Genomic DNA, 13,931 nt, shown 5'->3' on the forward strand with positions numbered 1-13,931 from the left:
ATCTTCAACGACCCTGATGTCTTCTGTCTGCTCCTCCTCCTCCCCCAAAAGGTCAATACATGGAATTTGACCAGATGGCATTACAGAAGGTCATCCAGGTGCGGTACAGAGGACTGTTGTGGGAAGGGGGGACACGAAACAGTTCAGGACTGCGCAGAAACAGCCTGCAGAAAATCCCACTCACCAAAGAAGAAAGATATTTTTTATTTCTTGCTAGGCAGACATTCTATAACATTTCTAATGTAACAAAAATAATTTTACAAGGATGCAGTACCTAACTTAGTCACATTTTGCATTTACAGATGTCAACAGCTACCAGGTTAGTCCTCTCTGATATTTCTGTAAGGTGATGGGACACTTGAATATAGAAGGGCTGCAATTCAGAACATTTTAAACATCAGTCAGAACGAGAGATTCCTCTTATTTTACACCTCTGATTTCGTAAGAAAAACACTTTTCCTGCATTACAATAATCACAATAACCTGGTTGCTTCATCTTCTGGTAACACAGGGCCCAGCTACTAGATTTTATTGTTGTTCTGATGGATCGTTGAACAAATCTTGGTTTCATGCCAGCCTCTTGCTCATAGATCATGCCCTTTTCACTCTTTTCCTTATCTGATAGTGAGTGGAGCACCACAACTTGACCATCTTCCTCCAAAAATAAAAATGTGATAAAAACAATAGGCAAGGCATGAAGAGCCACACTTTGTTGATTCAGTGTTCTGTGACTTGAAGAGCTTTTTAGAGCCCCTAACACAACATACTGTAACAACCAAAGATGCAAAACCAAGGAACATTTGGGAGAACACTGCAACCGAGCAACAGCAGGGAAAGGAAGGAGGATGTGCAATACTCTAGGCTGCTCCTAACATTACAAGCTCCAATTGCTTTTCTTTTTGAAATCCAGATTTATTGTTTGGGACCGTCACCAAAATGTTGTTTGTTTTCCCACTATGAAACAGATGGCATACGTGTGCCCTGCAATTTTATTGCTGCGTTATAATTTCACTGTGCCATGCTCAAACCAATAGGTTCATTCACTCTACAATAAAACTTCCATTCTGCTGTGCTGCCTGTAGATGCATTGAATAAAATGGCAATTTCACAAGTTTCAAGTCACTAAATCGATATTCCATTATTTGTCACATATTGTTTTTATTAGTGGTAGAAATGAAGCTCAACAACTGATAAAAGCTTGAAATGGTTACTCGGAAAGACATAATGAGAATGGATTTGTGCAATGGTTGCATTTTTAATCTTTCCATTCATTTCTTAATAGAAGCTCAATACATTTTTTTCCAACATGATTAGATGAGGTAAAGCTGCTCAGCTCTATTCTCTGTGAGGTTGCCCTCGTCAACAACAGAAAGGCTCTTTCTCAAGGTTATACACAAGTGAAAGAAAACTCCCATTATGAATTTACCTTGACACAGGCTAGAATAAAACAGAAAGCCTCATCTGCAAAGAGATGTTTTAAAGAGAGTTTAGTTCAAGAGGAACATGGCTAAAAGGAAAAGATCAGAAAAAAAGAAAGACTGAAGTCCCCTCAGCTCTTTATCAGTGCCTTTTAACCACACAAGAGTCATCTGTTCAGCACCTTTAATCATTTAAGGCCAGAGGCAGGTGCAGGAACTTGCTAGTCCAACCTCAGAAGTATTCTCACACCCAAAGCAGAGTGGAGTTGATACCTGAATATATAAACGTGTAGAAATCTAACTTCAATTGCTCCTTTGATTTCTTGAGGTGACATACAGCAGGCCAAACTCTATTGTTGTTTCAATTACAGCCTGAAAGAAGAAAAAGGAGGGATACTGATGACAGAAATCCTCTTCTACAAAAAAAACCAAACACCAAACATCACAAATCTCAGCTTCAGGGGACACATACCCAGTAGAGTTAGCCTTCTATGCACCGCCAGAGGTGATTTCAAAAACACGAAGGAATGAAAATCTCCATCAGGTTAGTCTCTCCCTGCAGGTTATCTGGGACAACCCGAGGGATCCTGTAAGCCCACCTCCCACTGCCTCACCGCCTGCAGCCAGCCTCCCACTCATCCTCTCGAGGCCAACTTCTTCACACAGATACATGGGAGCTAGAACTAGTTGCTCCAGTTCATTGGGGGCAGCACCTCTGGTTACCCTTTAGGCTGCTCCAATACTCCCGTTTTGCTATCTCCTGAATGGGGGTTTGCTGGGTCTCTTGGTTTGAGCCTTTGCATGAAGGCAGGCCAAATCAAAGCAGAGAAGCTTGCATTAAGTCCACTCAAATAGAGACAACAGCATTATAAAGGAATCAGATATATGTACATGGCAAAAAAAACCTGAAAACCACACAAGTGAGTTAGAGGACTTCTAACACTCATGTAATGTTATTAGTGTAATTGCTTCAATTGACCTTCAGGCCTCTTCCTTTTCTTTCTCTCTCTCTCTTTTTTTAATAAAAAGCCTAGACCATTATTTAATTGTATCAATTTCTTTATATTTGGCATTAAAAGAGACCTTTCAACATTTCTGAGTGCCCTTCCAATAATCACACTTGCAGAACCCACTCTGCAGCACTCTATTAAAATAAATTAACTCACCTGCCAGTAATTTAAATAGCAAAGTGAAGAAAATTTTTCAGACACTAGACAGTGATGGTAGGAAAGCTCCCACATAGCTTCTGCATCCTCAAAGATTTATATTACACGCAGCTTTTACAACACATCCCCAAGAAATTAAAATCTGAGAGAGGCGATGGCATGGAGCTAGAAAGCTTCTGATGTACACCCAGCCTCATCTGCAGGAAAAATCCAGCCAAGATGTTGCCACACATGGATGTAGGGGTATGGCACAAAGAGAGAACTACAAAGGTTAAAGGCAGACCAGGAGTTTGTCAAACAGATCTGCCTCTTCAAGCTGACTGCCTGTGTAGATCTTGCAGTGCTGTCACTGTGTCCTACTCATCAACTGAAAAGTACTTTCCATATAAGCTTTGACCACAAGACCATCTTGAAAGCTTGAAGAGGAGCATTTGTTTACAGCTAACAACAGCAGTCTCTTTAAAAAGAAAAAAGTTATCACAATGATGACTGTATTCAAGCATTTGTCATGGTTACCAAGACAGAAAAGTGGCCACAAACAAAAAACCTGCATTCAACAATAAAACTGCAGGTCTCTACCATTTGCAAGCACTGTCAGAGAAAAGCTGCTGGGGATGGGCAGGCCGGGGGGAAATGAATGATGTGGTGATGTGGGGTGGCCCTGCTCCTTTAGCAGCCAGAGAGGACACTCTGCAGACACGCTGCACCCAAAACTGAAGTTTTAAGGCAGTCAATTTTGTGTTGAAGTGGAACAGCAAATGTTGAAAGAGCACCGTGCAGGAACGAAAACCTTTTGATCAGTTCTGCAAAAGAGGGAGATGACAGTGTTTTCAGAAAACCAAGCTGACAGAGTGCAAAGGCTAGAAGGTAATGAAGGCAGCAGCACAAAAGGGTAAGAGAAGGGAAATTAAGCTATAAATTTTATAAGGCTGAAAAATAATCATGGAGTGAACACAACATCAGACAACATTTCTGAACTTACATTTCTTCTGAAGAACATGCACGAGTGTACCAGCTTTCACACAATTTGATGTAAGGACATTTAGAAGATTTTAGGAGGGGGAACAGAACAAGGAGCGTTATTAAATAAAATGCAAGAATCAGCAGAAGAGAAAAAATAGAAAAGCTGAGCATCTACATTTTTCCTATTATTGGGCACCTCTGAGTAAACGTGCTAGACATTTTTTCATTTTGCATGTTATTACGTTGTTAAAAAAATGTACCTGGAGCTCAGATTGGCAGTAAAAGAGCTACAGAGAAGCCAACACCAATTGCCATAGCCAGTAATAGCTATACTCATAGCCCTGCTTTGGCTGCCTTGTCCAGCTCAGGCTTTCTGGAGCAGTGATCGATGCTCTGCAGGGCACAGTGTCAGGCAGGCCCTGCGGGGCTGACAGGCACAGTTTGGATGAGGCCAACACATGCCCAGCTCACAGGAGAACATTATGAGTGTGTAGAGTCAAAGCAATGTGCTGTTCTCTGCTGGCCCCATGCCTCTACCACCTTAAATTCTGGTAAGCATTCACATGCAGAGAATAGGATCTAAAATATTACACTATGCTTATTGCGGGCAGAACCCGCAGGAGCACCAACAATTATCAGGATTTTGCTAATTGCTTGGATGACTGCCTTGCTGCCAGCCCAAACGTCTCGCTAGCCCAGCAAACAGGCTGCTGCCCACACCACAAACAGCTGCAGCACCCATTTCTGGTGCTGTGCCAAACTTTGGGAAATGTAGATTCAGCCTCAATTCTTAGATCAGTTTTTTCTTCTTTTCCTTCATTGAAAGCAGTTTTTCTCATTTTAAAGCTTATATTTACCTTTGATCTTCTCCATGCGATAGGTGCCTTCATACAGGAATATGCTCAGTATTACCTATTGCCATTACCATATGAACATGCACGTGTGCCCAGACATCATCACTCTTTTACAAGTTAAAGTTGAAAGACAGTTAAAAGCTCACATATAACAGCCAGTGCCTCATATGGTGTAATAGCAGACTAATGCCTGTATCTGGCCACCAATGCATACATTCAGCCTCTCCTTCATGTTCACCCAGCACTGAAACTCTGCACGGGGTGTGACTAAGTAAAGAGGACAAGGCATGAAAGCAGAAGAGTTTAGGTCTCTTACATGCACAGACCTCACAGCAGGCAATCATCAACTCAACAAGGGAATCCTTCTGCACAGCAAAGAGCTGTTGCTGTGCCTGTGACAGCAGCTGAGTGTGAAAGTATAGAAAAATAAAATTGACAGTCCCTGACTTATGAAATTGATCCAGGGTCTGTTCTACAAGAAAACATCCCACGTCACTGAAAGGTCAGGGAGACAGCTTGGTACAGATTACTCCTCATGCAGAGATTTCATTAGTGGCATTTGAGTGCTTGTTTCCATTTTTGCTTAAGCTGCTCAATCGGGTCAAAGAACCACACAAGTATGTGCAAAGCTTTCACCTGGAAAACAAAACAGTAGGTCATGCTACAAGTTTTGACTCTTAGTTTTTGTTGCTTTTAGGACAGGGAAAAACTGAAGTCAGTATGCTTACAACTGTAGCACAACATACTGAAACAGGATAGAGAAAGAGAACAAATACTAACATTACAGCAAACACTGCCTAGTGTTAAATGGTAAATAAATGTCACATACTGTAATATAATCAAGAAAATACATGCAAGGCATTCTTGCACCAACTTGTTAGCTAGCATTCAATAGCCCACTGCCAAGTCAAAAATACAATTATTGAGCTCCTGCTGCAGGAGGAAAAGCATAGTTCAACTTTTTGGCAAAGCTCAAAGTTCAATTACCCTGCAGCAAATTAATCAAACCTGTGTGCAGCAAACAATGAAATAGTGCAGATGTTACCTTCCCCGTTTTCAGCTAACGTGGCTTCTCTTCAAAACACCAGTAGGCAGCACCAGGAAATATTTACAAGGTTCACATTATACAGAGATAAAAAGAATCTATCAGTGTAATTTAGAACAACAGAGAACAGTGCCCTAGGCATATAAAACAATAAATAATGAACATTCATCACCAAGTAACCTGGTGGGGTGATTTGATTTCTATAGACACCAAGATTCATGACACCAGTTAAACACTGTACCCTCTACATTTCAATAGCTGGAAGTCAGGCATGCAGAGGCAATCATGTGCTGAACCACATGCAAACACGTTAGCCAACGCTGACAGATGCACGGTCAGAATCCTGAACATGAACATGCACAGCAAAGGCCACTTATCCGAAAACAGTGTGTTCTGTTCCTCTGAAAAGTTCTGAGCTCTGCAAATAAAAGCTTACCAAGGAAAAAAGTGCTGCAGTATGCACACAACAGCTTGGAAATGCACACAGACTGTTGGTTTTCCCCTCGCACTTTTGTGATTATTTTTTGCACCTTTTTTTTTTTTTTTTTAAGACCAGTGTGGAATTGCACACATTCATGACATGTCTTCAGTAACACTTCACTAAGCTCTGCAACAGACTCCACTAGTAGTAAGCTAGTGAAAAATACCAGGGACATATTTATCAGCAGTTGAGCAAGTAAGGAAGATTGGAATGGAAATCTTTAGTTTCCAGCATGTACCACTAAAAAAAAAAAAACAAAAACCACAAAACCTTTTAAATTGCTATTAAATCATCACTGATGCAATGTGGAGTGAATCACAGAAACGATGCAAAATAGTTTGAAATGGCTGAAGCCAACTTTGAAATCAAATTCTCTTGACTACAAATCTTTCTACAGTGTACCGTTTCATTTGGTTGTAATAGAGCATAATTCCTGCTTTCCCTGTGCTTGTGACTGCTACTTAACTATGTCTACAAATGAATCAATTCACAAATTTAATAAGAAAAAGAGACTGAATCGTGAAAGAACATCTACCTTAAAATTATATTTATTTTTAATTATCAAAATAAAACAACTGATTCCCTGCAACTGATTAAGTACATTTGACGATCAAGAGAAATTGAAAGAGCACCACTTAAATGCACAAAGTTAATACTGCAGATCTGTAGGATTGATGTTTTGAAGCACTACAGGCATTTAAAAATTTTTATTTAGCATATCCAAAAACAAATGTTACAAAACTTTTTTTTTTTTTTTACAAACATAGTCAAGAATGTTTAAATACGATAATTTAATGTAAACCAAACCCCTTCAAAATATGCAATACTGTAATCAAAGGTTATTTACACCCAGTGAAGACAGAACAACCTCCACTAATGCTAAACATCATCTAAGCACAATTAATTTCCATAATTTCTCAAAGTGGCATTTAAATACAGGTTTGTTTTAGTGGGTAAATCATCTTAGTCCTAATACATGAAATTCAGTGTTACATTCAAAAGTGGGAAAAGCAGAATCCTGACTATTCACGTCATTAGTCAAGGCAGGACTGCATTCAGACTTGGAAAGCCTTTACAGAGATACAACTATAAATTTATAATGTCTATGGCATGATAATGCAACAACAAGAGAAGAATCAGTAAGTGCCCGGGAAAACAAAGCTGTAGGAAAACCCACTACAAAAAGAAATGTTATTCTTTCCCCAGATCAGAACAGCTATCCCCAGGACTTAAGTTACTTCCCCACATTTCACAAAGTAAAACAAAGTATTAGGTACTTTGACATTACTCCAACAAGAAGAAAGCTGCTCATGTCTCAGTGGAAACATTTAGATAACTGGCACGTGCAAATTTAGTTTATTTATGAAAGCTTATTCACACCAAGATGTAAATTTATAGCCCTAGATAGCCTTCACATGCATCCATTTCATGTGCATGGATGCAGAAAAAAGCCCAATAAATGGCCCAATAAATTCTAGTCACAGATAATTTCAGATATTTGGTTGTGGCTTTTCCTGGAAAGACAACTATCATGTTTGCATTGCACAAAGAAGTGTCTACAGAATGCAGTAACAGACTCTTCTTCAGAGACAGAAATGTGAAAGTTGTCGGTAATGGAATACAGACCCACAAAGTGGGGAAAAAAAGGTGGCTCACCTCTAAACCAGACTGCCCCTGCTCAGGGGTTGACAGCTGCTGACCTAATGTGAAATGGGTTATTCCAGGCATTTCCTACAGGAAAACCATATCTCCAAACTAAAAAATCACTGCTAAAACTGCCAGCTGTGCTGGCAGGCACAGGAGATGCCAATATGGCATAGACATTAATACCAGCATTTTCAGGTGTCTCCTGCAACTGAGACGAGGCACTTTGTTTTGGTAATGTCTGGCCAAAGGCAGTATAACTGTTGCTCAGTATAAAAGAGCTTAAATTTCTACAAGTGGCAATTTAGGACTTCATCTAAGAGCTAAAAGCACTTCAAAAGGTTAGAGAGTCCAAAATATATTGTACTTATCTGCTCGATATCCATTATGAATAATGAATATATGAGTTATCTTTCTGACAACAGTTTGGCCTGGAGCTCCATCCATTAACTCCAATAAATTTGCTTTAGCAACTGAAGATCCCCAATAGAGATCTTAGGTAACCTACTCTCTGCCAAAAATGAGAATATAAAATTAATCATAGGATCATAACTTCATTTGTCAAACTACCATATCAAATTCTTACAGAAATGTGCATATGCACACCCATATATTCATCCATTTCTTTTTAGCAATCTTCTACAAAGTTCCTTAGGAGAAAGATGGGTCAGACACACAAGATCATAAATGCCAACAGGCAATTAACTGAGCACATTAACAGCAATTTCAAATGGATGGCACTGGTATTTCATAGTAGTCCTTCAGAGCTAAATCCGTTTCAGTTGGTGCTAATTCATTAGTAGAAAACAGAACAACACTAAAATTAATGCCATGCCACCCTGACGTGAGAAGAAAAATCAAAATAAATATTCACAAGCTAAACTGATCAATGAATTCTTAAACAGAGAAAAGTAAATCAGCAAACCACAGCGTGCACCAGCTAAACTATCATCGGTGTCTAAAGCATTGAAACAGAGGCTTGTATAGAATTTCAATTAACTTGTGTCAAATCTGACAGAAATTTACATCCCTACAGCTTCAAAAAAAAAAACAAAAAAACATTCCAAACTAAAGCTTGGGGTTATGTCTGTGTTGTGTTGCTAGAAATACAACACCACAGAGGTTCCTCATGGTTTTGCCCTACATCAGGTAGACTGTGCAGCTCTCACCTGGAGATAGCAGAGCTACACTGGCCAAAACATCCGTGGAGTTAGCCTAGATTACCCATGCTTTCCAGCTCCTCTTACTTGAATGAACAAATGTGAAATCAGCAATAAATACACCAGTTGAAGAAAGTTACCAAAATTTTCTGCAATGCATTTCCATAGTCAGTAACAAAAGGTGTGCAGGTGATACATTTAAGTATGCAAGAAGCAAAATAATATCAGGATTTGAGAATGGGGTCATATTATTGTGGAAAAAAGTTGTATACTGAATACTTTTTTTTTTCCCCTCCCTTTTAAAAGGGAAAGCAGTATCTTTGGCTTTAAGTGTTTATGGATAATGGATGAAATCCTGGTCCCAGTGAAGACTATGGTAGTTTTGGTATCTACTTCCAAACAAGAAGGATCTTATTCATTCTTCAGTATTTCATTCTTTAATGTTGAGTGAACTTTCAAGCTATGAAAGTAGCGCACAGCCCTAGAATAGACAAATAAAGACAGATAGAAAACAGAAGAAAAGCAGAACAAACAAAAAAAGTACTCAAATTCACTAATTACTTCTTGAATTACTAGCTTCTAAACATAAATTCTAATAGAAAAAACTTTAGAATCTCTCTCCTTTGCTAGGGCTCTGAATTTATTGCTATGAAGCCAGCAGAGTCTAACAAAATATTGGTTGGAACACCAAGGCATATGGCTCTTAGCCATTCCAGGGCCCAAGATGCAACGTGGCATGTAATAAAATTTCAGGTGAGAAAAAGGAACCAACCAGGCAAGAGGAAATACTGCAAAATTAGTTTGTTTTAGCGTAACTAAGTTTCTAGAATGTTTCTTAAGGATTCCCCACCTCAGGCAATTCCAAGAGTCTGCAGCAAGAAGAGAAGGGGATTCCACAGATCTTGTGGGGAATGTGGTCAGCATATGGAATAAAACAAACGACATCCCTCAGAGCAGAGATACTTCCGAGAATAATGACAGAGCACCATCTCTGTACCTGGACTAAGATCACAATATAGATTCCTTATCTTCTAAGGACCGTCATAGGGGAAAAGAAAAATCTGTGACTCAAAGAACAAGTGAATCTAAAACAAAAGGGAAGTTCATTATACAGGTTGCTTAAATTACAGAAATGCGTAATAAGCCAAGATAAAGTGCAACAAAACGATTAGTTTTTGTGTTTGTTTGTTTTTTCTTGAAGTCCAGAAGCATTCTTCCTGTTTTACTTAGTACTGGTGGTAATAGGAGATAGTGCAATTGCATTGGCTGAACTAGAATTCATAATGTCTTCATATTGTGGGGGTGGATCTAAATGTTGTTCAGCTTCACTTCTTCTCACATTGATTTCACCAGTGGCTTCCTCGTATGAAGGAGGAGGATCACAGTTTGACAGCCTTGTGGATATTGAGTCTGATCGTGTATCCGCATAGCTCAGACCTCCTGGAGAGAGCCCACTGACTTCAAACATTTCCTCCTGTGGGGAATGAACAATGCTGAGAGGCTGCGGGAGCGAACCTCTGCCATCAGACACAGCACCATCACCTATTGCTTCGTGGGCTCCCCTGTGTGCGTACACCGACTGTCTACGCGTTTTCTTTTTAAACAGGCATCTCCATATGACAAAGATGACAATGAGGATAACAAAAAGGCCAATGATTAAAGGAAATGCGAGGTAAAATGAATACCAGCTATGTCCTGTGTTACTTTCTCCCTGAAGTCCATTTTTGTAGACTTTCCAGAACTCCTTCTAGAAGAGCAAGACAGGATAAGTCAGAAATGACAAGACATTAAAAACAAAAAGACCAAACCAAAGACTTTATTCAAACTGTTTTAAATGAATGAGGAAAAAATGGCATTTCAAATGCCAGATGACCAATATGAAAACTGATATGAATAAGCACATACAATAAATTTTCTTCTGATGTGATTAGAGAAGCAAAAGACTTTTTTTTTTAAACACCAACTCCTTGTTCTACTTGTAATAATCCTGTATTGGCACTTTAATATCTAAAAATCTGCAGCACAGACAGGAATAAAAAAATCTAATCAGCATGCACATCAGCCATGTAGTGGATCTAAGTTTTTCAGTACCACTCAAGCTCAAAATTATTACTTTTTTTTTTTTAAACTATAGTACAATAATACAATCTGACTGCGACACACTGCTTTGGAATGACAAACCATCTTAGCAAAGCAGAACTACATTGTACTGTCAGTTCATAATTCAGAATTCCTCCATCCCTGGCTCATAAAGCAATTGTCAGTCTATTCTAAGCTGCTTCAAATCCTCTGTTTATAGGTAAATACAGATTCAGCAGCATGAGAATATTACACAGCTTATTATACTCTAGAAACTTTGGCAACACAGCTATAGATAAACGGAACAGTGAAAAGTGAAAACAAAAAGGGAAAAACATATGAAGGAGGACTAGTACTTGAAAGTAATTTTGCTACATTACTAACATGCACAAGCAGGAGCACAAATCACATCACCTTCCAATTTGCTCTCAGTGAACGCTGTGCAAAACTAGTACGAATTAAAGTATAACCTACCTCATCTGTACTGTACGCTCTCTCCTACCAAGAAACACTTCCACAGTGTTTTATAGCAACGTATAAAGAAAAAAATAAGCCAAACAAAATCCGTGCCAGAAACTCTGAACTCTGCAGCCTCCTTTAAAAATGCAGATATGTGACCTCTTCAGATTTATGCAAGCGCTCACTTCAAGTAACAACATCTTGCAAGAATGTATTTTAAAAATTCTCACCAGGAAAAATGACAACCATTTCTCAACTAGTCAATGATACACTCAGGTTGTAGACTTTGTGCACAGACAGATCAGATCTATATATATATTTTTTTAAGTTCAGGACTACATTCTATGACTACCAGCACATGAACAGCATTAGAATCATACAGAATCACAGGATTATAGAATGGCCTGGGTTGAAAAGGACCACAGTGATCATCTAGTTTCAACCCCTCTGTTATGTGCAGGGTCACCAATCACCAGACCAGGCTGCCCAGAGCCACATCCAAGCCTGGCTTTGAATGCCTCCAGGGATGCGGCATCCACAACCTCCTTGGGCAACCTGTTCCAGTGCTTCACCACAGAAAACATAACAGTCTAACAGTGTGTCACACAGACAACATAACCAAACAGATCTCAGAACTATGCAACTGAGGACTTGGGATCTCTTCATAATAGGAAAAGAGTCCTACAAAACCAAACTTCCTACCTTTCCCCATCAAATCAACACACCAGGAAGACCTGTTACCTATTGTCTTTCCATCTGGTTTGAACAGAACTAAATAATAAACACACAACTAAAGCAGCAAAAAAAGATTCGTCAGTATTATTAACTGTGGCTTTCTATACTGGAAGCAAGCTTCTCACTTCACTGCTCTGCTATTTCAGCAGCAGCAAGGGAATGGTATAGCATTTGTTTCTAAGGCCAAAGCTGCAAAGATTTACTGAAAGTCAGCAAATAAACTATGCAAGGATGTATCATTTCAAAGACTCTGTAGGAGTGAAGGTGGTTTAGATGAAAATTCAGAAAAAAGTCAATTTTGACCTCGCAATGCATTTTATGTTTCAGACTGCAGAGGAAATGTGTCCTCTCTAATGTAAGGGTGGTAAATTGTAATTGGTATTCTATTAATGTTTCCAGGTTACTTTTAGCTCAACAGTATCTACCTGAGAAAATATCTCTGTACCTTCTTCATGAAACCAAAATACCATCACTGCTTCTTGTTACTCTGCAGGGTGACAAAGTGGCAGAAAAGCTGTTTTTCCAGGGTGGAGGGCAGCTAGTTCACAATAGGTTATATGGCTGTGGGGGTGGTCAAGTTAATGGTGTGACTAGGCAGGTGCATAAAGAGCTTAGTGTAAGAATTTAAACTGCCTTAAGGATGAAAGTAGTTTAGCGTCCACTTTCATTTACAGGCAAAGCAAATGAAATGCCAAGGGACTATGGACATGCACTCCTCTGCCAAAAATTACAGTGCTTCAGGTCTGTGGCCGTATTTCAGAGACAGGAATAAAGGTCTTAACACAGATGAAAAATATGAAGAAAAACAGTCACTGAAAAAATACTTTAAATTTTCTCTTTGAAAAAGAGCTCGCTAGTGTACTAAACTCAAGGTTTAGTATCAAGGTGAACCATGAAGACCCTTAAGTCCAGAATTACCAGAACTGCAAGAAACCTACACTTCAGGTTTGAGTTTCTCACTGCCAAGCAGCTCCTCCCTCTGCTCTGTCACCCCACAGCTATGCTGCTCTGTAAAGTGGTGGCACAAGGAGGACAAACCACCTGACCAAAATCAAGTACTGTCCATCACCAAACAAAATCACAGAGAACTCTGATGAATTTGCACAGAGTGAGGGTTCATACGATCTGCTATGGAAAAGCAAGGAGGGAAATGCTGAAATTCCAGGAGATAACTGTAGAACTCACACAGAATATTGAAGAGTAATTTAAAAGTTGGAAAACTTAAACATCCCTTCCACAGTATTCAGTCTCTTAAACCAGGAGAACAAAAAAGGACATTTACTTGACAAAACTAAGAACTTGTGATTTATAAAAAGGACAATCCAGAATCATTTACCCTCAGGCACTGCACTGCTGGGAGTGCAAGGCTTATATATGCCTTAAAAGGCTGAAAAACTACATTAAGTAGGCCACAGCATCAGATAACTGCAATGAGAATGGCCTAAAATCAATTAGTATAAATTCCTGCTATGAACTACTTTACTGCATGTTGGCAAACCCAGTTTGAAATAAACCAAGAGAATTCTCAAAGGCATCACACACAGATCAATATGGGCAATTTGCAACATTCTTTTTCCCTTTATGTCGAATATTTCACTATCACTATTTAGAACAGAGTTGACTTCAGTCAACTGGATGTGAACACTGAATCAAATACTGGATCCACACCAAAGTTAAGAGTCTTGTACTCTACTGAGAATTTGGCTGAGGCCTTTGCCATATTTGGCAGCACTGTCAGCCTCAAATGACTTTCGGTCAATCATCTAACTTGTTATTAGGTGGACTAAAAATATGTCAATCAGAAGATTGTTTGGTGTTCAGTAGGTAAAGGATACAAAAAAAAGCAATAAAGGAAAATGAGCAAACTTGTTACGCTGTCTTGTTCTGGTTTGCCCTCAGTTTCAGATTTACATCTCCTCTTCCAGAT

General features: G+C 39.2%; 1 protein-coding gene across 2 annotated transcripts in view; it reads right to left on the reverse strand.

The window, feature by feature from the left end:
- Positions 1-6,403: 6,403 nt before the first annotated feature.
- The window catches only part of PRRG1 (proline rich and Gla domain 1), a 30,179-nt gene continuing 22,651 nt past the window's right edge, over positions 6,404-13,931 (reverse strand). For both annotated transcript variants that reach the window (XM_031594561.2, XM_090123933.1), the window contains one exon: positions 6,404-10,478. In XM_031594561.2, the coding sequence (XP_031450421.2) occupies positions 9,954-10,478 (525 nt within the window). In that variant the 3' untranslated portion in view covers positions 6,404-9,953. The remainder of the gene's footprint in view (positions 10,479-13,931) is intronic.

The sequence above is a fragment of the Phasianus colchicus genome, chromosome 1 (genome assembly GCF_987193195.1).
Source record: "Phasianus colchicus chromosome 1, bPhaCol1.hap1.1, whole genome shotgun sequence".
Lineage (NCBI taxonomy): Eukaryota > Metazoa > Chordata > Aves > Galliformes > Phasianidae > Phasianus > Phasianus colchicus.